Source organism: Paramormyrops kingsleyae, chromosome 8, assembly GCF_048594095.1.
Source record: "Paramormyrops kingsleyae isolate MSU_618 chromosome 8, PKINGS_0.4, whole genome shotgun sequence".
Lineage (NCBI taxonomy): Eukaryota > Metazoa > Chordata > Actinopteri > Osteoglossiformes > Mormyridae > Paramormyrops > Paramormyrops kingsleyae.
Window position 1 is genome coordinate 25,234,317 of NC_132804.1, and position 26,393 is coordinate 25,260,709.

The 26,393-nt window shown below is 42.0% G+C and overlaps 1 protein-coding gene across 1 annotated transcript in view; it reads left to right on the top strand.

Moving 5' to 3' along the window:
* The window catches only part of angpt4 (angiopoietin 4), a 35,600-nt gene extending 14,048 nt beyond the window's left edge, over positions 1-21,552 (top strand). The window contains exons 2-9 of the mRNA XM_072715519.1: positions 6,168-6,323; positions 7,561-7,682; positions 8,308-8,540; positions 11,505-11,620; positions 11,868-11,969; positions 16,549-16,721; positions 17,762-17,892; positions 20,006-21,552. Coding sequence (XP_072571620.1) covers positions 6,168-6,323; positions 7,561-7,682; positions 8,308-8,540; positions 11,505-11,620; positions 11,868-11,969; positions 16,549-16,721; positions 17,762-17,892; positions 20,006-20,166 — 1,194 coding nt within the window. The 3' untranslated portion in view covers positions 20,167-21,552. The remainder of the gene's footprint in view (positions 1-6,167; positions 6,324-7,560; positions 7,683-8,307; positions 8,541-11,504; positions 11,621-11,867; positions 11,970-16,548; positions 16,722-17,761; positions 17,893-20,005) is intronic.
* Positions 21,553-26,393: the final 4,841 nt, after the last annotated feature.

A 26,393-nucleotide genomic window follows, 5' to 3' on the forward strand; every position in this document is an offset into this window, starting at 1 on the left:
CTGTTTGTTGATATCTTCATTCAAATTGGAACAACATTTTGAAAGTGTGGAAAAAATGCAGTGAAAATGAAATACTATGCAGTAGTTACTGATTTAAATAACGGCCTGTCCAGATAGCTCGTTAGCACAGTGGTTAGAACGCTTGTTTCACCCCTCTGGGACTTGGGTTCTAGATTCTGGCAAGGTTCCAAGTGTGTGGAGTTTGAATGTTCTCCTTTGGTTGTCATGGGGTTTCCTTGGATTGTTCTGGTCCCCCTCAGTTTAAAAAAAAAAAAAACATGCTGAGGTTAATTGAATTAACCACATTACCCATAGGCAGAGGTGGACATTTCAGGTCCAGAAAGTAAAAATCCAAACCAGGATTTTGTTTCAACCAACCAGTTGAGCATAAAGAGCCACAGTCACAGAGTACTCAACTGGTTGGTTGAAACAAAATCCTGGTTTGGATTTTTACTTTCTGGACCTGAAATGTCCACCTCTGCCCATAGGTATAAATGGGGTGTGAGTGCGCCCAGGAATGGGTTGGTGCCCCATCCTGGGTTGTTCTCTGCTTTGTGCCTGTAAACTCCGGACCCCCTGTGACCCTCAATAAGACAAGCAGAAAACGGATGGATGAATCTATCCCTCTATTCAAAGTTTGGTGGCAGTGAGCCTGTTCCAGGGAAGCTGAAAGGCAAGGGACACCTTTGATTGGAGGCCAGGTTTGAGATGAATACTATAAAATAACACAATCCATCCATCCATCTTCCAACTGCCTTCCCAGTACAAGGTCACGACATTGTAATATGATATAATAACAATAATAGATTTTTTTTACAGCAGCCTGTCCCATGTTGGCAGTGATTAATTTCTATATCGTCTGGCTCTCTAGGTGATTAGGAGAAGGTCAGATAGTCCTCTGAGGGTCTGTCAGTCACCATCCCTAGTCCATTGTTGCTGTCAGGTAGGGCGTTGTGGGTCACTGAGGTGCTGTGGTTAATTTTATGTGATTGAAAGAAAACCGCCAACTGCAGCCTACTGAACCAGGAGCGGCTGATAATGACGGACGGGCCGCTGACTAGGACTCGCTGATGGTTCCTAGAGAGGAGTCTGAGATACACAAGTAGCTGCTAGTCACCATGAAGAACATCCTGGGGCTGCTTTGGGGTTTAAATTAAAGAAAGCGCTCTGTTTTCTTAATGGGCTCCAGCACCTATGGGCTAACTGAGCAAATACATCAGACACAAGACAGTATTGAAAGTTAAAAGCCAAGTAATCAGCGATATAAACATCATGTGTATAGATGTGAGCCGCAGGTCACGCTGAGAAGGTGGCAAGAGGGTGAGGAAATCGGGGGGGAGGTGACTGGGGAGTAAATAAAATTCAGATGTATGGGTGGTGGGTGGGTGGTCTGTGACCCCCACTGTCTCCATCCACTCCGTGTCAGTGGCTAGGAACAGCCCCGGATACAGGCGCGATGGTCGATGGGCAGTTTAAAGAGTCAACAAACAGTGGAAAGATGCGCTGCTTAGGACCCAGCGGCCATGTTGATAGCCCAGGCCTGGGTCCCCAGGGCACTTGGTGACAAACAGGGGGGGGGAGTTATGGTGCGCCCTTCATACCCCCACCCAGTCACGAGAAATCCAAGCAGAAAAATGATGCAAGGAATAAATTTAGGGATTAAACGTTATCAAGCTGGGAAGTAAAACATCACAAAATACAAACCAAAGAGTAAATCATTAATATAACCCTTTTACATCCATCTTATATACCTGATTGTCCTACACAGGGGTTCGGAGCCTATCCTAGAAGCTATGGGCACAAGACAGGGAGTAACCCAAGATGGGGCGTCAACCCTAATTACATCGCAAACTACGTAATTATGCATTAAGCATTTATTTTGCAGAAACCTATGTCCAAAGCTACGTACACTGAGGATCAGGGTCAGCTGGCGTCGTGGGAATAATTAGAGTTATGGGCCTTACTCAAAGGTCCAACAGTGATATGATTACTCTGGCAGCTGTGGGATTTGAACCCTCGACCTTCTGGACATGAGCACAGATCCCCAACCATGTAACTGATGCTTGCAGTAATGCTATACTGTTTTTCTCCAGATGAATAATCTACACGCAGTGTTTCCAAGCACAGACTCGGGCAGGCGAAGGGATACATGCCGACTTCCTATTTGCTACCCGATTTAGAAAGAATGATTTGGAGACCATGGCATGAACATGTCGGTAACAGCGGGAACTTACTGGAGCAAGATGGCAGGAGCCAAGCCTTTGTGCCAAAGAACACAACACACTGACTTGGGGGGAGGGGGGGTCATGCTTTTCGAATTCACTGCTATGGGTGAGATTTCCGTATATCATTGCCTTCCCTTAAGATGGGAACCCTCTTGTTTCATTTCAGACCAAAAACTGCAAGTGATGTGAAAATGTGGTATTGTAAAGGATTATTGGCCGTATATTCTGACCAATTAAACAGCTTAAAAGAAACAGAATTCCAAGAGTGAGGACTGTTACCACGGCGATGGGAACAGAATCTTTGACATAAAATGAACACAAATTGAACAAAACATAACAAACATTGAAGTAGATAAGGGAACAATCCTTGATGATTTACATGCTGTTAAGATCTTTGTGCACTCTGGGTCTTAAATATGCTGCAATAACCCAATAACTAAATACCACTGTCTATCTGTAGTGTGGCATGATTAAGGTCCACAGTTAAATCTTCTGTTTACAGAAACCACTATATTTCAATTGTATATTCCATCTATTTCAATACTATATAACCATGCACTAACATTAAAAACATATCCACAACAAAGCACCTTACTACAGAAAATAAAGGATTTACAATATAGACAGTGAAACATACATTGCCTATATATTTATGATGTCACGTGTGGCAGCCAACTATACTTAACATGTTACAAGGATTTGGAAGCTTATGACTTTGACCTGATTACAAATTCACTATATTTACATGTTTACCTAAACATCTATCGTATGCAACGTGTATAATGCACATTTTGAAAAGCTGAAGATCATAAATAGCTTGTGTTTGAGAGAGAGGCTGATAATCCCACAGTCTTGCTACTTTTAAGAAATAGGTGGTACAGATTCACGTCTGTTCAGACACGTTCAGATCCTCTGTTTAACATCAGACCAAACACATCCTGAGCAGCAGAACTGCAGGGCAATTTCAAGACATGTAATATGTTAGGAGAGGAGATAAAAACTATTTTAGTTACTAAAATGAGTTGAGCGGTGCTATGAGCAAACATGGAGCAGGATGTAATTTTGTTTACTAGTGAGTGAAACTGTGGATTTCTTAAGTGGCGAGATTAGCATACAGTAAATTAGGCAGCCTGAGACATATCAGGGATTAAGATGGAGAGATGCAGGGTACGAAATGGCATCATGGTGGGAAATTGCCTAAGACAGCCATGGTTACACTCTGTTAGTTTTTTGTTCAGAAAATAATTATGTGTCAAACAAGAGGACAATGTTGTTCTGGCAAAAGAGTGGCTCATTTGGATTTGAGCAGAAAACACATGCTTTGTTAGAACCCTTTAGACCCAGTTGACTGAAGGTGATGGTCCTTTGTCCAGTTTTTGTTTGCGCTGGTACTACCAAGGTATATTCATGGGATGTACAGCAATGTTTGCAATAGTAGTAGCTATTTGTATTCGGAAAAAAAATCAAAGAATCACATTTATTTAGAATTGCGCAGGGCTAAATATGTACCCACGTGTTGAGGAGTAAACCATATCTGTTTCATATACAAAACATCTGCATGTTTCAGTCTGTTTATATGTAATTCCAACAACATGGTGCGCTGTTGTGTGTGTGTGTGTGTGTGTGTGTCTGTGTGTGTGTGTCTGCGTATGTGTGTGTGTGTTTGCGTTTTCTCTTTTGATCATAAGTGGACTCAAATCTGTGCACAAGTGCTGTGTTTGAGTTTCTCAGTTTACTCCAGGATTCTAGGTGTTATTTTTTATGTCCTTGGCAAATTGAGACAAGAACTGCTGCTCACATTTTAGGTCAGAACCCCGAAAATGTCATCCTAGTGTATCTCAAGGATAGAAAACCATTTGTATGTCAGTTGTCAGCTCAACACCCCCATGGAAGCCAGTGTCACAACCATCTGAAGCCACCTGACGTCATATTTCAGTGTCATCAAATGCAGCCCGAAACAATCCTGCTCGTCCCTTGGCGTATGAAACATTTCTGTATATCGATCCTATTTCATACGTGCAATTTTTTTGTGGATAATTTGTAGTAAATTGGTAATTAAGAAACTGAAGTGTCCCAACAGGGGACATCCTGGAAATGATGGATTGCATCCATGAACATGACGATAAGCACAGCTCCAAATGTCCTGTGGCCCCCAGCCAACACGTATGCTGTGCTCTTCAGCCTGTTTTTTTTTCAGTACTTATGCTAAAAAGCAATTATGCACTTCCATCATGGCAATTTGCCTTTCACTGGCAACTAACCCTAAGTCTATGCAATCTGGTGTACGAGGTAGGAAGATCAGAAGGACAGAGACATCTGGTTTAAGTTACCAGCAATGAAACAGACCCTTAGAAAGTAAATCTGTTCCCAAACTCATATTATGGGCATGTCCCGTGTAATTTTAATCCAAAGGCAGGAAGTGAGGGTCAATTAACTGGCCAGGGTGTGCAACTTCTTCAGAGAATATATTTTTCTAAACAGTTGCTCTTTTTTGTGTTTGGTTTTATTCTGTCAGCACCCGCCGCTGTCTGATCTGTAGTTTATGACCACGTTTTTGCCGGGTTTTACAGGTACATCTGTCTGTCATTCAAATTCTCACATGAATTACATCCCACGGTGCAGTGACACAGCTGGCCAAAGTGGCCTCGTCGCGCAGCTCACACACAAAATGTTGTTGCAGCAAGACATATGCATTTAATGGCAATAATAATAATTACTGTTATTATTAATAATGCACAGTTACACTATTGTAAATTTTTAACTAGAAAGGTGATTTGCCTGCTGATATTTGACATTACAGAGCAGCTTAAATCCCTAAACTGGGTATAAAGGCTGAAAACTGAGGTACATGAAAAATGCCACTTTTTTCTTTCTTTTCAAAAAAAAAAAAGTGTGTAAATAAATAAAAAATAGCTCAGTGCTTTGAGCTTGGGCCAGAAGGGTTTATATGAACTTGTATATTTGTGCTGCTATTTGCATTCAGCATGTGCTGAAACGAGAGCTCCAGAGGAAATGCTAATGATCCAAAATAAAACGAAAAGTTAAACATACACCCACTGAAGACGACTGAAGGGACAGAGGCAGTGAGGAATCTGTGTCTCGCTTTCAGGCAAAGGGTCTTTGGCCACAGATGTAGCAATTTTGAATTTATTGTGATTTGTATTGTGATTATTTCTCATACCTGGATGTCATCTGCGGTGATAGTTCACTTGACAATCTTTTAGAGAAAGGTGGAGGAAGACAGACTCTGGATGTAGGTCTGTCACGATCCATGCAGAAAAATGTACAAGGACATTGTTAATAAACTCACAATGATATAAATGAAAAATCATAATGTTTAGTTTATGTACTATTGTCCTTCTGATTTAAAATGGCTCTAAACGTAACACATGAATGACAGATGGTTGTCATTACATGTCAAAACACTTGGTAAGGAAAGCTTTAAAGTAAAGTTTTACTGGGTTCTTAGCCTAAGGCACTGAAATCAGTATGCGGTCATTACTGGTTTTTATATTTTTCCTGTCGGACCAACTAAATTAAAGGGTGACTGGTCAGCTATCGTGATAATTAGACTGTATGATACAATCTATATACAAAACGTAAAGTTGGTCACGGTGGAAATATGGGATCAAAACCCACAGAGGCTTCTGTCAGTCACTGGTTGGTTTAATCCGATGGGAACAGGGGGATCAACCACTGGGAAGTGTGTGATTGCTGCCACATGGTGATTCCAGTTAAGGAGCATCACGTCTCACAGCTGCTGTGGGGGCAGGAAGGACTGTGAAGTGAGGATTGTACAGGAAGCTGTTAATTAAGAAATCTACACATATGAAGCATTATGGCAACTACAGCCATAAATCCCTGACCAATCTGTTGCAAAAAATGCATTGATGTACTGCATGTTTATTCCCAAATATCCTGTCTCCCGTACACATGGACCAGCTGGAGAACTACATCCAGGGGAACATTAAAACAGAGCTGGTTCAGATCCAAGCCCACGCTGTTCACAACCAGACTGCCACCATGCTGGAGATGGGCACCAACCTACTGACTCAGACAGCAGAGCAGACCCGCAAACTCAATGTTGTGGAAGCGCAGGTAATGGGGAAAAAGAGTCCCTAACAAACATAATCCAGCTTTTTCACCCTCTAATGCATAGAAGCCTACACATAAACATCCAGTTAGTACATACAGTACATAGGAGTACATACATATAGTACCTATAGTTCATATAGTACATAGGAGTACATACATATAGTATCTATAGTTCATATAGTACATAGGAGTACATACATATAGTACCTATAGTTCATATAGTACATAGGAGTACATACATATAGTATCTATAGTTCATATAGTACATAGGAGTACATACATATAGTACCTATAGTTCATATAGTACATAGGAGTACATACATATAGTATCTATAGTTCATATAGTACATAGGAGTACATACATATAGTACCTATAGTTCATATAGTACATATGTAATAAAGTGCACCAGGTTTTTTTGCAGTAAATCTTCTGGATAGAATTAGGCATACCCATTATTATAAAATAATTAAATAAATAAATAAATAAAATAATAATAATAATAAAATAGCACAAATAACCCCAACCCTGTCCAGGATAAGCAGATTCAAGACTGATGGGTGAATAAATGAGACAAAAATAACATTACACCCATAGAGGAAAATTCTGAGAGGTTCATGCTGTATGCACCTTTCTAAGTAAAATGTGCCATTTATATATAGACTATGTCCACCTGCGTTACATTTCTTAACTGATTGCAGCCTTTTCCCCACATACCTACTGTATACTGTCATGCATGTAATGCATGGGTGTATGTTATGCTTTGTCATACATTATTTCTGCTGTTGCATTTTGCATGGCCAGTTAAATGCCTGTGACTTCCCAGTACACAAGTGTAGTAAAACTACAGTAAATTCTTCAGAGACCTTTAATGAATTCTATGAGCAGCCAAAATGTAATTAGTTTTGACGATCTCATTGCAGCGTCAGTAATGGCTGTCAAAACTGGCCATCTCATAATATGACAAATAAGGTATTAAAATAATATCAGTTTTATTCAGTGGAGCTAGTAGTAATTTTTAATCCAAAGTAAACTCCCTGTTTCACTCATGAACGACTTCGAGACTTATGGCAATTTTCAGTTGCTGGCATCTGTACAGATCGCAAAGAAAAAACATTTTAAACCTAGTTTGAAATATAGTCATAACTGATGTTAAATATGCCATGCAAAGTTCTGACAACCGCGTTGACTCAGAGACAAGTCAAAAACGCGAGTTGTTTCTCTGTGGTTCCTGTGGTCCAGGTCATCAACCAGACGTCCAGGATAGAGATCCAGCTGTTGGAAAACACGCTCTCGACAAACAAGCTAGAGAAGGAGCTGCTAATACAGGTCACGGAGATTTCCAAACTTCAGGACAAAAACAGGTAGCATAAAGATTTAAATATGTTGGCAAGTGCAATCTGGTTTTCAAATCTCGTATTTATTTGCAAGGTGGCTTTTTTTGTGTCGTTACAACCACATGTGTTAATACTTAAGTTTCTCCTGACAAAAGATTACTACATGAAATCCTCTAGTGTTTCTTTTATTGTATAGGGAGCGATGTGTCAAAACGGAATCAGAATATCCTTCCAAACATCTCGAATACATCTGCAATGCAATTGCAAATAAATGATATTGTAACGAACGCAATCACTGTAGTGTATTATATTACTCACAATTTAATCCTTTTTGTACTCCAAGCATGCTAAAGATTCCCTTTAAACTTACACAACAATGACATCATTAGAAAAAAATGTTGATAAATGGTTTTCAAATGTTTTCAATTGTTAAAAATGCAGAAATGAACATATGAATTTTGCAGCCAATGTTTAATCTTGGAGATTCAGCTCTCAGATTTTGATAAGGATCACTGTCATCCTGTTCTACTAACATTTACAATAAAATCTACAAATATTTTACACGTCTGTGTTGGCTAATGCGTTGGTGACAGATTATATTGGATATGGGAATGCGAAAGCGTGACTTCTGCATGTTTTTACGCAAAATCAGACTTCTGGAGAACAAGGTGCGCATTCTGGAGTCACAGCAGAAGACGGAGATGGACCGGCAGCGGGAGGAGAAGCAGAGGCTGCAGAGCGTGGTGCTGCGTCAGGCGACGGCCATCGAGGCCCTGGAGAGGCAGCTGCACGTTGCCAGCAGCAACAACTCCGCCCTGCAGAGGCAGCAGCAGCAGCTTATGGACTCGGTGCACAGACTCATGAGCCTGTTATCCGTGGGATCAGGTAGCTTAGCCAGAAGGTTCTTGGTTGAGATCCGGGGGAGGATACTTCTCTATTTTCCTTTGACGTGGTACTTAATGAAATTGCTCTGGGAAATATGGCACCAGTGAAAAGTCTGGGCATTTCTATTTATAATGCATTTGTTTCTATTTTAGCTGTTATTCAATTTATAGTAAAAGGTCTAGAGGCAATGAAATAGTACAATTCACATACTGCAATGACCAACGTAAGTATTCAACATCTGAATTTTTTTTTACGTTTTCAGCTCTTCAAAAGAGCCCCCCCTGCCTTTGATGACAGCATTGCAGACTCATGTGATTCTTTCAACCAGCTTCCAGATGTAGCCACCTGGAATGCTTCTCCCACAGTCCTGAAGGGGTTTCCATGAGGTCTGGGCACAAGATGGCACATTCATCTTACTCTTCAATCTAACTCATTCCAAACCACCTCTATAGGGTGTATAGGCGGATGGGGGGGCGGGGGGGGGCAGGTCATCTGTTGTAGCACTCCATCTCATTCCTTGTTCACAAGATAATACGGTGCTTAGATACCCTCTAGGTGTGCTTAGGGTAGTTATGATGTGAAAAAACAAATGATTTTCAGTAGGTGTGTCCAGACTTTTCACTGGAACTGTATACGGTCCGGTGGTTAAGTGGGTAGCACTATTGCCTCTCACCTCTAGTATTGTGGCTTTGCATCCTGTCCCTGGCTCTGTCACTATGCAGTTTGCATGTTCTGCCCACATGCATGTGGGTTTTCTGTTGCCTTTAAGTTGCCCGCTGTGTGCGTGTGAGTCCTGTGATGGGATGACGTCCTATCCAGCGCGTTCCCCCGCCCGCTGTGAGCGTGTGAGTCCTGTGATGACGTCCTATCCAGCGCGTTCCCCCGCCCACTGTGTGCGTGTGAGTCCTGTGATGGGATGATGTCCTATAAAGCGCGTTCCCCCGCCCACTGTGTGCGTGTGAGTCCTGTGATGGGATGATGTCCTATCCAGCGCGTTCCCCCGCCCGCTGTGAGCGTGTGAGTCCTGTGATGACGTCCTATCCAGCGCGTTCCCCCGCCCGCTGTGTGCGTGTGAGTCCTGTGATGACGTCCTATCCAGCGCGTTCCCCCGCCCGCTGTGAGCGTGTGAGTCCTGTGATGACGTCCTATCCAGCGCGTTCCCCCGCCCGCTGTGAGCGTGTGAGTCCTGTGATGGGATGACGTCCTATCCAGCGCGTTCCCCCGCCCGCTGTGAGCGTGTGAGTCCTGTGATGACGTCCTATCCAGCGCGTTCCCCCGCCCGCTGTGAGCGTGTGAGTCCTGTGATGGGATGACGTCCTATCCAGCGCGTTCCCCCGCCCGCTGTGAGCGTGTGAGTCCTGTGATGGGATGACGTCCTATCCAGCGCGTTCCCCCGCCCGCTGTGAGCGTGTGAGTCCTGTGATGACGTCCTATCCAGCGCGTTCCCCCGCCCGCTGTGAGCGTGTGAGTCCTGTGATGGGATGACGTCCTATCCAGCGCGTTCCCCCGCCCGCTGTGAGCGTGTGAGTCCTGTGATGACGTCCTATCCAGCGCGTTCCCCCGCCCGCTGTGAGCGTGTGAGTCCTGTGATGGGATGACGTCCTATCCAGCGCGTTCCCCCGCCCGCTGTGAGCGTGTGAGTCCTGTGATGGGATGACGTCCTATCCAGCGCGTTCCCCTGCCCGCTGTGAGCGTGTGAGTCCTGTGATGACGTCCTATTCAGCGCGTTCCCCCGCCCGCTGTGTGTGTGTGAGTCCTGTGATGACGTCCTATCCAGCTCGTTCCCCCGCCCGCTGTGAGCGTGTGAGTCCTGTGATGACGTCCTATCCAGCGCGTTCCCCCGCCCGCTGTGAGCGTGTGAGTCCTGTGATGGGATGACGTCCTATCCAGCGCGTTCCCCCGCCCGCTGTGAGCGTGTGAGTCCTGTGATGGGATGACGTCCTATCCAGCGCGTTCCCCCGCCCGCTCTGTGAGTCCTGTGATGGGATGACGTCCTATCCAGCGCGTTCCCCCGCCCGCTCTGTGAGTCCTGTGATGGGATGACGTCCTATCCAGCGCGTTCCCCCGCCCGCTGTGTGCGTGTGAGTCCTGTGATGGGATGGCGTCCTATCCAGCGCGTTCCCCCGCCCGCTCTGTGAGTCCTGTGATGGGATGACGTCCTATCCAGCGCGTTCCCCCGCCCGCTGTGTGCGTGTGAGTCCTGTGATGGGATGACGTCCTATCCAGCGCATTCCCCCGCCCGCTCTGTGAGTCCTGTGATGGGATGACGTCCTATCCAGCGCGTTCCCCCGCCCGCTGTGTGCGTGTGAGTCCTGTGATGGGCTGACGTCCTATCCAGCGCGTTCCCGTCTGACCCTGTACTAGATAAGTTGTTTGAAGATAAATGAATTAAGGACTGTTTGTGTTTCTTATACCCCAATCACTTCAAACAGGCATAATAAACTAGCCAGCTGTGTATTAATGTCTACATTAGGTTTACAATCAAAGATACAATGTACTTTTTTGTAAGCCAACCATGCTGGACGGGGTGCTAAATTTATAATGATTGCTTTGCACGGCCACTAGTTTTTGTTTTGGAATATGAACATCCTCTCGGTATTGATATTGATTTTTAAAATTCGTTTTAGTATAGTAATTTGGAAACACTTGGAAGAGGTTTTTTTATTATTATTATTCCTGCCAGCATCTTTACGCAGATTCTAAACCAAAAATGTGGAAAAGCACCCCCCCCCCCCCCACCCCCAACATACTTTGATCTCTAGCCTTCAGGTTGCTCTGCTTGAAGAGTGTGGCTACAACTGCCAACATATATTTATTTGTAAAGCACATGCAGGAAGCAGGAAGACTGGCACGTCTATACAGAACAGCAGTGAAAATGGAGAATCATTTTTTACGAGATAAGAAAAAGGTCAATTAAAGCGATCCATGCACCTGAAGAGTGTGCTTGACGTTTCCTTCCCACAGCGCCACACTGGAGGCAGCTGAGATTTCGGGACTGTGCCGAGATCTACAAGGCAGGTTATAATACGAGCGGCGTGTACCACATATACGCTGACAGCAACGCCACGGAGCCAACCAAGGTGGGAATGGGCCGTCGAGCAAGGTTTTTAGATGTTTCGGTTTTTAAGTACATCGACGGGCAATTTTTGAAATTTTGACAGCTGCGCCGAGTGTATGTGCTGTGATTTTTAAAAAAATGCATGCTTGATATATTCTGTAAAATGGCACTGAATGGTCTTTACTGCATTACACCACTACTGTGTTTTGTGCTCTGTGGTAGCACTGGCTGCATCCCGTTCTGACATCGTGAGTGTTTCCTCTGCACAGGTTTTCTGCGACATGCAGACCAGCGGGGGTGGCTGGACAGTCTTCCAACGCCGAGTAAACGGCAGTGTGGACTTCCAGCGGACATGGAAGGAGTACAAAATGGTAGTTATTCTCATATTGCCACACCGGCTCCCTGCAGCCCCCGCTGTGCTGCCGGTGTCCTTGAATTTTAGACCCTGCATGTGAATGTGGGACCATCGGTCGACACACTCCCCAAGAGAAATGGGGAGAGATTGTCATGTTTCTATTTGAAGTGTTTTTCAAAGGCAATATAAAAAGCTTTTTAGGACATAGGTGTTTTTTTGGATGATTTACCCGACCCTAACATGGACCTCCCCTGGCTTGCCAGATTTAGATGCCCTGAGCTAACAGATCCTCTAGTTTGAAACAAAGAGTAAACAGACAAAATCAGGACTCAATCCTCAAAGCTGCGACTGACCATCCTTTAGGGTCACTATATCGCAGATCGATAAGGGACACTGGTCCCCCGACAAATCGATTTTTCCATTATGGTCACCGAAATGCACAGAGTGGATTTCTAAGGGATGCTAGTTCCCCAATTGAAAGATTTTTCTATGAGACTCCAGGGCTGTCCTGAACATCTGGCTGTCATAGCAACTCTGTGAATCAATCAATCTATCTATCTAGCTAGCTATTTCATGCGGTATTAATCAACGGTCTATGAAGCCAAAAATGTTTTGTACACTGAAAAATGGTCAAAAATGGAAATGGTATTGAGGATATTGAAGAACAAATTTTAAAACTGTCTAAAATGTTACAATTATATGGGTTATGTAAAGAAACAAGAAAAACTTATTCTGGAATTGTTTTCAAATGATGTAATTTATTGCCTTCAAACAATTATTTGTACGCCTGGCCATTCATAGTTGCACAAATATGTACCAATGGGAGGAGTCATAACAGAGATCATTTAACACAACACATAACAGCAAGTGATTCAAATAGGTAGATAATTGGGTGCCCTTGGGTTCTATCAGTAGCCTTGGTCATTCTCCACACAAGCAGAAACATGTAAATGTAATGGGTTAGTTGAGTGTCCCAGCATGGCTAAAACTGCTGAAATATCCAATGCATTGAGGAAAATAATCATACAATTTCACAATCAATATCTTCAATTTCATTTTTTTTAGTGCACACAAAATTTTTCGGTACACTGTACCTTCATAATGCATTATAATGGCTTATACTCACCATTGTAATGCATTATGAAGGTATTTATAGCACATTATAGATGAGAGCTTCATAGAGCATTCATAATGCATAATAAACATGGCTATCATGTGTTATGCATTTTCATAAATAGCTATAGCCGTGTTTATAATACTTTATGAATGCATTATTGTGTATTATGAAGGTATCTATAATGCATAGTAATGACTGCTTTAAGTAAAATGTTACTGAGATTTCTATCTATTTACAGTATGTATGCATGTATCTACCTACCTACCTACAGTACCTACCTACATTTGAAATCTTCACAACTGAGATTATGAGAGACTCCGCACAAGTATACGATCTACTAACTGTTCAGTAGTACTGGCCACACAGAAATAGATTCAACACCGGTCTAATTTTTAGATACATTGATGTGGGTTCATACAGATGGGGGGGGGGGGGGGTCAAAGCTTTTCTGTTACTTCCTAAGTTTTATGGTTGGCTTATCATACTAAGCAGTCCCATTCAGAGTAACTGTCGATGGTCATAGGGTACCACAACTGAAAAGAAGGACACTGAAGCGTGCAACCAACTGCGTAATTGCAACAGCGGAAAACATGTTGTTCCCTTATGTTTAATCTGGTAGTAATCTATACCAGCTGTTTTGTTTTCTAGGTCATAAAATATGCATTTACATGTTTCTAACATGGTATCTGGAAGTCCGTGGTGTTCATTGTAATTTAATTCCTGTCACTAAGTAAATTTCACATGCATTAGTTTAATAATTTCCAAGCATAGTTAGCTTTTCCATAGGAGAATTCAGTGCCAGACTTTGCTAATATGGCATCTTAGGCGATCATCACCTCCAGTGCCCCCCAAACTAGCTTGGCCAGTCGGCGCCCCCACATAAGGTGGCGCCCTTTGACCTCAGCAGAGTAAAGAACGATTTCTTCACCATGTAAGCAAGTGGAATTTTACTGTAAATCTCAGGGCTGGTTCAGTGTTCATGCATGTTATGTAATACAGTTTGTTTATGAAGCATTTACAGTAATATGGTGATATTAGCTGTTTTATTTTATTTCCTTTTAGAGGTTCTTATGGAAGCAGAAAAAAAATTAAAAGACAATACATAAGCTGCATTATGTACCATGAATTTACTTTCATATTTAAAAACCTCCACAAAATATCAATTTTAATGCCAAATTATATCCCAGTTCAGAACTATTGATATACGCCTAAGATTTGAGTATTAAATGACATGCAAACTTAAAAGATTTATTAGAAAAGATGGGAAGCAATGGCAATATAGCCTAACATTATTCAGACGTGTGTCTTTCCTGAATCAGAACAGTAATGCAAACACCGCTGTTCTGCTTTAAACACGGCAGCAGAAATGCAAAGACATCCTGTTTAGGTCCTGTGGATTATAAAGGAATCAGAGCAAAATTGTACAAAAACAGAAGCAAAGGGAGTTCACCTGCTTCAGACGGAACTGGGCTGTTTATCTTTAAGGTGCCGATGAACACCGTCTCAACCTCAGAGGCACTTAATCTCTCTGTTTGCATAACGCACAGACGTCAGATCGTCACACGTGTCCCAACGCGGAGATGTGTCGCGGCCAGCAGTCGGCAGCCAAATGAGACGTTTCAGCCGCAATGTAAATAATCTTTCGTTGCCACGACGCGTTCATTTGGAAATCTTCCCTATTTACCCAGAAAATGTTTTGACAAGCCTTTCCTGTCACTTGCTGTTTTCCAAAATCTACACAATTTTTACAATCTTAGCAAATACTAAAAAGTACAAGTCGACTGTAACAGAGTATTTCAAAATCCCAGCATCTTGGCGATTGTTCTTGCTTGCCTACAGCCAAATGTAACCCAGCCTTCCCAATGTCCCATCGCTGTCCATCCTTGTACACCTACGCTCTGTTATGGAGCCTAAAGTGTAGTAGGCTACGCTCACATCACACCGAAACAGTCTTAGGTAATAAATGCGAAAGACGTACAAGTTGTTCAGAATAATCTAAAACGTGTCATCATCCCAGAAAATGATGGTAAACTTCTAATGGCATCTACAATATTATGTTTATATTACTGGATTACATTACTTGATTAAAAATGTCGTAATTTCTCCAGAAACACAATTTCGCCACAATTTCTCAAATGTTATTCACAGGATGGATTTTTCCATTTCATCCTTTCCCCAGTTAAAGTCATTTCACTGTGTATTTAATCATGAGTAATGATGATTCATTTAAAATAATACTGTTACTGTGGGCAAATCAGGCACTGGCTTTCCAGGGAAAAAGTGTAATAAATGATTATATTTATTTTTACAGCTATCTTTAATTTTTATATAAATAACATCTTTTATGCACTATATATTTTTATTACATTATACCGTTTAAATGCTGAATTATGGTTTTAGAGGCCTTATTTTGTGCTTTGAGGTATATGAGTTTATTGGATTGAGGTTTTAAATGGGTTATTCTGCTGAAAGTTACGGGACACATGGTTATGAATAGAACTTGCCAGAGTGTTTGTTATCATTCTGCCTGCACTCGTCAGCACTGTCTGCTGATGCGTAGCACCACGCTCCGGTTCTCCGTGAAGACACAGGAAGGCACCCTAGTTCTGTGTGCTGGCCTATTCCAAAGATGTTCCATTAAGTTACGTGTCGAGGTTCTTTGCTGACTGCAGAGATGTTCGCAAATTACTCCCTGAACGCAGGACTGTTAAAGCTAGCGAGTGTGATGATGAGCACACTGTCAGACGTTGACTCATTTGACGGTGGTGATGTTAAGGTTCAGTGCATGTAAGACAAAGGTTTACTTATGTGTGAGCAACAGTAACGGTAATATTAAGAAAATATTAAGGCTCTTACAACGTTACAGCTTTCATGACTTGCCTCCATTGCACCCCCCACTATGAACCATTTCCGTGAAGGTTATGCCCATTTTAATACAGTGTTATGCAGTGGCTGTTTCATTAGGTATGCCTAGCTAGGACTAGGTAGAAATAACTTTTGCCTCCAAAACAGCTTCAATAGTAGACAAGAGATGTGTTCAGAAGCTATACACCACTGTTAGCTTTAGCAGGTCTGGGCATTCTCCTTTACCGCCCCAGATTGGATGGATTTTGTCTGTCATACCATGGTCAGTAAATTCTAGACGCTGCAGTTTGTGAAAATCTCAGGAAGGGGGCTGTTTCTGACAGGCTGGAAGCACATTCAAAATCGCTGGGATTGTTCACCTTGGCCATTCTGATCCTTAGCCAAACAGGAAGTGAACCTCTTGACCCTGCCTGCACGTGTGTGTATTCAGTTGAAGTCACATGATTTGGTGTTTGGAGAAGCAGGTGAACCTAACAAATTGGCCCATAAGTGTAGTTTAATGTGAAATGCTTTGCTGTGGTCATTATTCCTCATTTATACTTCATATGCTGCTGTGGGTGATCAAACAATTGCATATTTAAGAACTGACAGAGTCGTTCTTTGAAAAACACAGGGCTTTGGTGATGTTGCTGGGGAGCATTGGCTGGGCAATGAGGTGGTGTTCAGGATGACCGCGACCAGCCAGCCGCAGTACTCGCTGCGGGTGGAGCTGCAGGACTGGGAGGGCAACTCGCCATACTCGCTTTACGACAAGTTTCAGCTGGGTGACGAGAAGCAGCACTACCGGTACGTTCTACCACCTTCGCTTTCCTCCGGATTCCTCCTCTTCAGCCACAGCTGTGTGTGTCCCGCGATGGACTGACATCCTGCCCGCGTTGTCTCCTCTTGCTTCCTGGGATAGACTGTAAGCTCATGATGACTCTGCTAGACGAGTGATCATTGAAGGCAGATGGATGATTTTATCAGGTGTTATCAATGTGACATACAAATAGTTCTCTGAATTTCCAAATGGATCTGCAACTGATCCACCGTTTATATCCCAAAAACAACAAAAAGGCTCCATGAAGTCTTCGCTGGATGAGCACTTCCTGCTTTTATCCAGGATTGCTGGAAAAGTGCTGACTGCAGCTCTTGAAATGACATTGACTTCTTCCACCTGTGATTTTTCCTCTGGTTTTCCAAGCCACATTTTTGAATGACCTCTCACCTGTCAGTGAAGCAGAGAATTTCCAGCGAAGTGGAAAGCCTTCCGGCAGTCTGCGAGCTCAGGAAACGGAGCTGCGCATTATCTGGCTCGTCGAGCTAGATGATGTGATTAGCACGGCTCAGCCAGGCCCAAGTAGCCATACTGGCTCCAGCTGCAGAGAACAGCAATTAGTGCAGTGCGACACTGGATAGTCATCCTTGCCCCCAACACAAGCACAGGCTTGCAGACATGGATATTTGACCCAAATCCATTTTTTCTGCAATGCTCATCACCTCCTTTGTACTGAAAATCAAATGCCATGTTTGTATATGGCCTCAAGCCTAAAAGATGAGGTTATTAGACTGGAACAGAATGTGATACATAATTATTCCACAGATCCCTTCTCTTTATACATTTTGAGCTCTGGGTATCTTTTATGTCATTTTGGTCACAAGCAAAATTATGTTAACTATTCAGCAGCTGTGGTATACAAACCTCGGTCATTAATTGCACAGAAAATTAGATGTCAGTGCAGTTTACCTGTGTATTACATTTACCGGAAATCCAGGTCTATAGGAGTAACACATAAGCTATAGGATTTGCACGACTGTGTGTTCAATGCCTTCTGCGATGTCTTTAGGCTGTTCTTGAGGGGCTACAGTGGAACAGCTGGGATGCAGAGCAGTCTGGCAGCCCACGGCACCAGTTTCAGCACTCGTGACTCTGACCATGACAACTGCCTTTGCAAGTGCGCCCTCATGCTGACTGGAGGTATGGAAACAGCTCTGGCCCCTCATCATATTTAAGACCAACATATTTTTGTAATTTTCAGTGACATGAAGTTTGATTAACTTTCAAGCTGAGGAAATTAAATTCGCTGCAGCAGCTGTTCAGTGTCGTGTTAGCTGCCGCTGATTTTCCCTGTTGGTTAACTTTTACTATTAAGATAAGATATACTTTATTGATCCCAGGGGAACACAAGCAAATCACTTTTTAAAATATTTAGTTTTGATTTATGAACATCCTACACATACAGAATACAAGCATACTGTATAAAAGGAATTTTTCCTTTATTATTATTGTATATGAATTTTGATAAATATAACCTTTAAGTTAATAAATAATATGGTGTCAACTAGTGTAAAGCCACCAAATCTGATTCTTATCTGATACCAAAATCCGAAAGCACTGATTAAGACCCTATCAGTGTAAGCCATGACCACCTTTATGAAAAACACTGTTGAAACTTACATCCCATTGTAATTTGACATTTCAGCTAGGTTAAGTTGTTCCCTCTGGTCAACATTAAGCAAATAGAAATACTGACGTAAAAACAGAAAGCTGAAGGGTGTCATACTAAAATTGCAGCTGGGAGGCTCCATAGCAACAGGCATAATTTTGGATTCTTCTATTGGAGAGAGGATTTGTCAGGTGCATGGAAAGATGCAATGTTCCTGTACCATGTGACTCGCAATGTGACCAATAGCCATCAGCTGTAACAAGGAAGCCATACCCTGTGCCCTGCTTTCTATAATAAACAGGGATGATGAACCTGAGCCCAAAACAAGTGAAAAAGAACAGCAGCGAAAGTGATAGCTCTCGTTAAGCTGAGGGACTTTTCTCTCTTTCCAGATGTTCTGATGCCAGATGCAAATGTCATATTTTTCTCGAGTAAAAGCTTAGCTCTTGAATGTAGCTCCAGCAGAAGGATGAAAGTGATAATTGACACCAAAAGTAAGTTTTAAAAAAGCAGTTTTTCTCTAAGAGATCAGATTAGGCAGATAAAGGTAAAATAACACAAGTTTTAAGTAGCAAGACTTCAATCATAAGACTTCATTGCTGAAGCACATTAAGATGATCAAACATTTCTAAGCGTACAGCTATTTACTTTGAATGTCTGATACTCCGAGCATTTACTTGACCATGAAATAACTGTACATTGACTTTTGAAAATAATTTCAGAACAAATAACAGTGTTTGAAGAACCGCAAACGAGCTGAAAAAGCTTCTGAAATAGGTGGCTGACATATTTGATCCAAAATAAACAGGGCTTGAGTGAAAGGATAGTGAAAGACCAAAGAACGGCTGGTCATGCCTTTCCGCCCTGCGTATACTGCATTCCCCTCGCTGACCCATGAAACGCTTTGAAAATAAAAGCACGACTTACACTCACACTCAGCAGGCGTGAGTGTAGTAAAAAAAAACAGAGAGGTTAGTGATGGTGAAGGGTAACTGGATCCCAACACCAGCAAAAATAGACCAAGAAGGGACGTTGAAACAACTCACATGCTCTTCTTGGGACTCCAAGGTTTAGGTGCCAAACCTTGGACAGGATTACCTCAGATGACGCCTGCTTTTATCTCTGTACTTTGAAGATATTTATGTTTATTTAGCAGCCGCTTTTATCCAAAGAGACATACAATTGAAAAGGTAGAGTCAGACAGTCTCTGGAGCAATTGGGGGTTAGGGGCCTTGGCCCAACACTAAAATCAGTCTGATGACCAAGGGGCATGAAACAGCAACCTTCCAGTTACAAGCATAGTGTCCTAATACACTGAGCCACACTCACCCCCAACAGGAAGAGACTCAAGCCAGCCAGGAGTTGAACCTAGAATCTTATCCATTGCTAAACTGGCCCACATTTTCCATCATGTAAAATCTGACAAATTTCACTGGGTACAAATTTGCATCTTTTGCCAAACATGAGTTTCATGTTATTCATTTCCTTTGCTGAACATTATGAGCCCTTACTAACAACTCAAATATTTTCCCTAGAACCCCACTAAGCTGTTTGTCGGACTGTTTTAATTATGACCTAGTGAGAGACCCACATGGGATTTGTGTGCCGAATTTTGTCTGTTTAGCTGGCGTGTTCCTCTTTCAGGCTGGTGGTTCGATGCCTGCGGCCTTTCGAACCTCAATGGCATGTACTACACAGTGGGGCACAACATCCGCAAGCTCAACGGCATCAAGTGGCATCACTTCCGAGGCCCCAGCTACTCCCTGCGCTCCACCACCATGATGATCCGCCCGTCAGACTTCTGAGGCAGGCAGCCGATGAACCGCCGGGCTCCTGGAATTTACCGGTCTGCTGGTGGGAAACTGAACTGAGGACAGTACCCTGGAGACAGAGTACACTACCCCCCCCCCCAACAAATCTACAAAAATCCAGTGCCACCATGTCTTAGACTCTCTTTTAACAGGTCTTCAACCGATGATCAAACTCTGTCTTTGAGGTGAACAAGACATTTCACTCCATAACCAAACATGGGAAAATCCAGTCAGTGCTTTTCACAGCAGTTGAGATGTGTGGACAGTGCTTTGTCAGTCGTCTGTAGCCATGGAGATGTGCATTAACCGACGTGGCCTGGAGCAGCGATATTTTCTGATGTTGACGGTGCTGTGAGAGGCTCAATGCCGGTCGCATGATGATTTCATCCGTTGGCCGTGGTTCTGCGGCAATTTTATGGCCCCATAATGCAACCCCCACCCCATCACCTTCCCCTCTACATCAAGCCCATGTGTTTTTACAAATAGACTGCATGAGCACCATGTGACCAACATTTTTTTTTTTTTTTATAAATTTACTTCTTGTACAATATATGCATATCAAGACAGTTTTCTTTCATATGTTACCACCGTGTTTTTCTGTGTGACACATTGTAAGTATATGGCGTTTATGTCCAAGTGCGATGATCTGTCAACATATTAGTAATTTATATTCTTTTATTTTTTTAATGCCATGTTGCGACTCAACACACTGCATAAAGTATTATACTGAATAGTAAGATTATGTAGTAAGGCTTTTTCTTTGTAAGTTTCATTGATTCCAATGTGCGTAATAATTTCAGTCACATAATTTCAGCAGTTTTCAGATTTTTTCCTAATATTGCTTATAACTGGACTGTCTGCTCTTGAGTGTGTCGAATTTCAACCTTTCCACTTTTGAAGATGATTTTTTTAATGGTAATTCTGACAATCGTGTATGTTCTTAATTATGGTAATTGTTACTGTGTGATGATGAATCCTCCAAACATGTGAATTTAGGCCTGATTAGGCCTGTATTACTTACCTATTCTGGGGAAGACACTATTACATGATAACTTTTATGCACTTTATAATACTGAAACAATAACTTACTATTATCTTTGTTACACAATCAAGGGTGTCAAATGACCAAGTATGTAACTGATCAGATAATCAGATAAATCTTATAATGTAAAAGTTCCTTGAGTTGTGTTTTCTAAGAATAAATCTTGTGTATTTATGCTATCCTTCTTATTAGAAATGTAGAGTTGAGCTCAAACATGACAGAACAACAGTTGAATATTACTTGGATGCCTGCGGTTGCCTTGTAAGGTCTGAGGAATTAAAGAACAGGAGCCAAAGCATTTTGGAAAGTGATCAAAATAAACCCAGAGGCTGATATGACGGATGAGACGTGTTGAATGTGCTGAAGGAGATTCTGATGTTTTGCGTTGACAGCGTATGGCACATATGCGTGGTTCTTAAATGAGATTAAGTGAATCTGAATCACTTGTTTGTTGTGTCTGGAAAGTAAAACACACTTCATTCATTGCCAATTAGCCAGTGATCTTTAAAATGTGGGCAGGAGTCTACGCTCAAACCATTGTGTGTAATAACCAAAGGGGAGCTACCTATAATCGTATTAGGGTTTGGGAAGCAGAAGAAGAAATTAACAAAGGAACAGGGCATTAAAAGTTTTATTTATTATCTTTAAATGCAACTCAACTGCTCCCAAATATTTCTCTCAAACTCACATGGAATTCTGTAGGGTAAGCCAAGAAAAATACCAGAACTAGAGTCATTCCCTGCTGAAAACATAGTGAAGATCCAGCAGGGTCTCTTCCAGAAAAAATGCGTACATTTAACAAATTCTTCAAATATTGATATGGCCTTTGATTTAAAGTTAATTATCCTTTGACTCCAGGGCTGGTCTTTGTCGAGTTGACAGTGATTTTCACCAAGCGAATAGCCTATGTAGAGTCGTAATCGTTGTATTTACACGTATCTACTAAAACAATCTTGAGTAACAATGTTTTATGCTCCGTGGCTGCAACGTATAAATATTGTATTTGCCAGCTGGTTCCCAGAAAAAGCACCGCATCTGTTGAAGTATATTCTTCCCCATTGTCCATGCTGCAATCATTAGCTTTAGTAACTTCGACTGAATTTTAAATGTGGTCTTATCATGTACCACGATTACATTTTGGTCTCAAAACCATAAACCGTGAAGTTATACAATACGGAGCGGGGCCAGAGATCTGCCTAGCAGATCCGCATGCTGCGATAGAGAGGATAAGACTCGTATGGAAGTACTTACGTCGATCCTATCGCCCCTGAGCCAATAGTGTCCCTGCTTACTTCCATTTCTGTGCCCCTGAGCAGATAAGTACACTGAGTAGATAGCAGACAGGTAACAAAGGGACCATTGATGAAGAAGACGTCATTTTGCATCCTTCAAATTCATTAACAATTAGTAAGGCTATCTCGTTAAGGAAGGACTTCATTTTCATTATGCTATAAGTCAATGTGATTATAAGCGAAATGACTCCGGAATAAAAAAAAAAAACTAGGTTCTTAAGTTTAGTCAAGGAAATGTCATCATTATAATGTTGTTTTGATTATCGCGTATAATAATTATTCTTATAATAACCATCCGGAAGACAACATTGTTTAATGCGGCTGTGAATGACGTAAATTCCAAGTGTACTTTACCAAAATAAACACAGAGAGCACACGTACACATGCCAGGTCAATTTGTCAACCGTTTATGAATTTGGATAATTATGAACTAATCTGAACAGTCATGTGATGTGCCACTTGTCCAACCTGTGTGTCACTCTCTCTAGGTTGGAGCAGGACACCTATAAGCAGGCTGAACAAAACCTCACGGCTGTCAGGCAGGGACCTGAATCCACATGCCCACTGTCTGGGTCTGGGCTGGTACTGCACACTCATCTGTGCTGCAGAATCCCTGGAGCTCATCTCCGTTGGTTAGGTGAAGAAATCACAGCACGATTATAACACAGTTGGGGAAAGTTTCAGGTATCTAGCACAAAATGTATGGAAGAATATCTAAAGAGGATTTAATATCAAATAAAGAGCAGGAAATACAGCAAAATACTCTGACTATAAAAAATACATGAAGTTAGTTGGAATGTGAAGTAAAAATCAAGAGGCATACATAATTCACGCGTAAAACTTTTAAAAGCTTCCGTGAACGCTGATGAGTAACTGGAATATGTGCAAACTCCGAGTACATGACCGGGGGGGAAAAGAGCAGGTTAAAAAAGAATTAATATACTTTCAGAAGTGCCAAAAATACATTGTGATTTCATAGAAGTGTCACATAAATGAGTAGGGAAAACAAATGAAACAGACGCGTGGACGGATGACAAGGAGAGAGACGTGAGGACAGACGTTGGACTCGGGGGACCTGAGGACAAAATGCTGAGCTGGATGTGCGTATACAGCATTAGCATGTGGCGCTGGGGGCAGCCAAGGGGGGTTTGTAATACAAGATGAAGCCATGACTATGCAGACATCTGGCAGAGAGCAAACGCGTAACAGTAACTCATGGGAAAGTGATGTATTGTAGCACGATTGCAAGCGGCACACTGGGATCACCGAGGACGCACCACGTGTGTGAAAGGACCACTATGACTGGAATGGGTCCTAAGGTCACAAATGTAGCAGAAGACTGTTAGAAAAGATATATAGCGCTGAGCAGTGCAGTCTTAGTGTTTGGTGTTTTTTCAATATTAGGTTAGACATATTGCAGATCAGGTGGGCTGAATTCAATCCCAATTGAGAAGATCCTCAGACGAAAAGTCATAAATGGACACATGGAGTAATATATGCAGAATCTTTCGCATTATTTATTATTTTTTTTGATGATTAATGTTAGATGCATTGTTTGTTATGGCCATAGTTGTAGCTAAATGTAGTTTTCGGTGACATGGCCGGCAGCTCCAGGGTTGCAGATAAGAATTTCTGAATGAGGAACTTGCACATCCTCCTACTGGATTCTGCACACATTCCTCCCACACATGTAAGACATGCACTTCAGGTGACCTGGGCATTAGAGGTCAGCACTGGAACTGTGTCCTGTATCTGTCAACGAGACAAATGCTTATTCAAACCTTAATGAGATAAATGCTTATTCATTTATTATCAAGTTGAATAAACGATAATATTAAATAACCTACTGCCAGTGAATGAACACTGAATATGAACATGAGAGAGATTACACCCCCCCCCCCCCCCCACCAACACACATACATTTTAAACTGTAATATATCTTTGTTTGCTGGTGATTGGCTACCAGCTCTTCTTCTTCTTCGAGATCCAAGGGGGTGTAAACCCCACCAGCTGTAATTATCAACAGGCTGGGCTGTAAACCCCAAGTATACCTCCCTGAATTTACCAGGACTGGGATTGTGACACTAGTTGTGTCCTGTCCTTCTGGAAGAGAATGGAATTCAGACCGTTCAGTAGCATGTAGCTGGATCCAGTCCGGTGGCTAGTACCAATCCAAGTCCAGCTGAACATAGCTGGTTAACTCTGACATGTTACTTGCTGTAAAGTTTGCTTTGCTGTTACGCTGGGAGGGGGTTGCTGTGGGTTTTTTGGCTATCAGGGCTACCAAGTAAACAGGAGATCCTGGATTCAAATCCCAGCCGTGGCTCGGATCAACTGTGAAAGCCACAAGGTTATGCAGACCTTTTTCCTTTCTTGTTTTGTTTGCAAGGTGCTGTGTAGCTCTGGCTCCAATATTGCTTACACTTTTACCTGGGCATTCATTGGGTGCTCAGCCTAGCTACATTTATGCCTAGTCGACTCCTTGACAGCACATACATTTGTAATGTGCTATTTGCCATCTGAATCAATAAAAATGTACTGCAGGGGAAGCACAACATTATTTCAAAACACTGGGTTTGAAACAAACAATAAAATACTAAAAGAAGTAGGGTTAGGGTTAGTAATACAGTCTTAAAGATAATACAGGGTAGTAAAATGTACAGTATGAGCCTCAGTCATCGCAAGCTTGTGTGGAAAAATCAAATCCGATGCTTTTAGATTCATAATAGGTTTGTAAAATCTCTCTCAATGTTTTGCAGGGTATTTTGTTGTAACGATTATTTACAAGACCAGAGGGAAACCATTGATACCCCAACAATAATGATCATTTAGAAGCATTAAATGCTAAGGAAACAAAAAAATCCCACTCATTTTGTTTTATGTCGCCCCCTGGTGATAGATACAACTCAACACCTCATATAAACCCTGAAATACATTTAGACCTGAAGAATCCTAATCATATGTAATACAGTTTTCACTGATAATGACACTGCATTTATAGTTGCCATTGATAAAAAAAAAAATAGAACTGTCAGCGTTAATTGAATGTAGATTATTGTTTTTTTTATATAGTGTCACTTACAAAGAAAAACACATAAATAAAAAAACCACGAAAGAGAAACTTACATAACAGTAAAAAATACTTTTGCAAACATGCCCTTGCACAATTTCCAGTTAAATTAATAAGATAATGTTCTCTGAAAGTGTCTTTATGTCATGCGGCAGAAGAGGCGAGGGGATATATTCTTGGCCTTGTTAAAAAATATATATATCTTGAGAAAAATGTCCAAAAAATATTGTCCGTCACGTGGGATACAGCAATCTTTCTCTGACCTCGATTCCCCCCCCCCTTACCCCCTCTGCTCTATTTTTGCTTCCTCTAGAGGAACAGGAATCTAGGCTGTCATGTCTGTTTCCATTAGCATTCGAGGCAGGCCTCTTTTAATGTTTTCGCTGCTTACATCTTCATCTAAAACCTCCCTGGCTATTTCCAAAATGCTCGTCTTAAAATGCATGTCTTTTACCGAAGAGTGGATCGTATAGGAATAGGCCAAGTGCTATGTAGTGCAGAGTCAATAAAATATATAAGGCCAGTATTTTGACATACTACTAGCTCATGAAGTTACACAGAAGGTCAACAGGTGGGACTGTATGGAACAAACCTAGAACTAGAGGCTAAAGTCTACAAATGTGAATCTAAGAAAGTGTGTATTTTGTCAAGCTTGTGTCTTCTCCAGAACTGTAAACATCTGACAAAAAAACACCCGGGGCAAATTCTTGTGTATTCCCCTGTCCTGAGAAGCCATGACTTAGATGTGAATGTGAGAGGGTGTCACTGAAATTAATACTGACAGTCAAGCTACAGCTGTCAATCTAATGTCCAAAGT